We start from the raw sequence: 1,690 nt of genomic DNA on the forward strand, positions 1-1,690 counted from the left end.
TATAAAATGAACAGGCAAGCGGTGAGAAATTTTGTTTAGATTTGATCAAATGTTGGGCATCATTGATCTTTTGAGTCACAGATTCTGTTCTAACAATCATTGTTGTTGTACAGTTGAGCAGAGATTTTAACCAAAAGGTGCACTAGGGGGACTGTTCCAGTAACAAGTGTTCTGCAAGTTACAGTGTATAAAAGTGTCTGCTAAATGACTACTTAGAGTATCATGAGTGCCGCTGCTTACCTTCAAACCGTTTTTTCTCTTCACAGAACATTCAGAGCAGTGAGGCTCTGTTCGAGGCTGTTGAACAGCAGGACCTGGATGCCGTACAGATCCTGCTGTTTCAGTACACAGCCGATGAACTGGACCTCAACACCCCCAACAGTGAAGGCCTGACACCTCTGGACATCTCCATCATGACCAACAACGTCCCCATAGCCAAACTGCTACTCAGAGCTGGAGGGAAGGAGAGCCCTCACTGTGAGTATGCATATTTAACAGCGATGAGCTTTAAACAGTAAATTCCCTCAGTGTGTCTAAAGTGTTTCCTTATTAAAGAGCCACTAAACCATTCTTGAGGTTTACAATGTCATTTGACTGGAGTGAATCAATTAATTAATCTAGTCCTTACGAACATTTGACATAGTGCAAACAGAGAACAACATCCAAACAGGGTGATATCGTGACACCACCATTTCCCTGCCTGTTTGTCATCATAGTTACTGATCTGATTTCTTCATTACATTCAGCTGTGTTTTCATTTTCATTATCACCTCATTGGTCTGTCTATTTAAGTCCTGTGTTTTCAGTTCACCTTTTCCAGTGTTGTCAGTGTATGGTTGTGCTTCTTTGTTTGCTAGTGTGTGGATTTACTTATGGATTTATTAAAGACAGTTTGAACAGTCATCTTCCTTGTTGTGGGCGTGGTTTACAACCAGTTGTGACAGGTAGTTTTCACCAAAATGCCATAGAATATGTATTGTCCTCATTTTTGATGAAAACAAAACATTTTAAAATACTAGCATTTTCTTAGTAAAAAAATGTTTTTCTTTTTATAGATTTTATTTGATTTAATGTGTTAAGTCTTGTGTCCCTTCATTAAATGTCAGCTGTTGCATATTGATATATAAAATATATTCCAAATGAATACAGTACTGTATACTTGTACTATACTTGAATACTAGTACTACTGTATATACATATAGGCACACACACACACACACACACACACATATATATATATATATATATGTTTCAGTTTTACAGTTAATCTCTTACAGTAATACAATAAAATGTATTTTACAGTAGCTGTAATTCTGTGTTTTTGGCTGAATCAATGGTTACAATTTAGAAATTTGATTTAACATTAAAATTAAAATTTAAATAAAATTTTTATTACTTGGATTTCATTACTTTTGATATCTTTTGTATGTTTTGCTTATCATCACATTTTCATCCCTAAGGAATAGAAGTGCATTCTATGTGGTTTCTTCACCATCAATAGGTTTTTCTTGCATCACACACTCCTGTTTGGCTTTGGCGACCAAAAGCAGATGCTCTGTAATTAGACAAGCTGTTTAGAATGAAGCTGACGATAAACAGACGGAGCCGAAGTGAGTGTTTCCCTAAAAGAGCAAATTCGGGTGCGTCTTTTTAAAGACGACGTTGCGTGGCAAACTTGACGTTACGTCTT

At 36.4% G+C, this 1,690-nt stretch overlaps 1 protein-coding gene across 1 annotated transcript in view; it reads left to right on the forward strand.

Annotated features, from left to right (window-relative positions):
• Positions 1–1,690, forward strand: part of LOC107684130 (ankyrin repeat and fibronectin type-III domain-containing protein 1-like) — a 92,396-nt gene that overhangs the window by 53,820 nt on the left and 36,886 nt on the right. The window contains exon 10 of the mRNA XM_016480342.1: positions 267–477. Within this exon, the coding sequence (XP_016335828.1) occupies positions 267–477 (211 nt within the window). The remainder of the gene's footprint in view (positions 1–266; positions 478–1,690) is intronic.

This window comes from Sinocyclocheilus anshuiensis, unplaced genomic scaffold (genome assembly GCF_001515605.1).
Source record: "Sinocyclocheilus anshuiensis isolate Anshui unplaced genomic scaffold, SAMN03320099.WGS_v1.1 scaffold553, whole genome shotgun sequence".
Taxonomy (NCBI): domain Eukaryota; kingdom Metazoa; phylum Chordata; class Actinopteri; order Cypriniformes; family Cyprinidae; genus Sinocyclocheilus; species Sinocyclocheilus anshuiensis.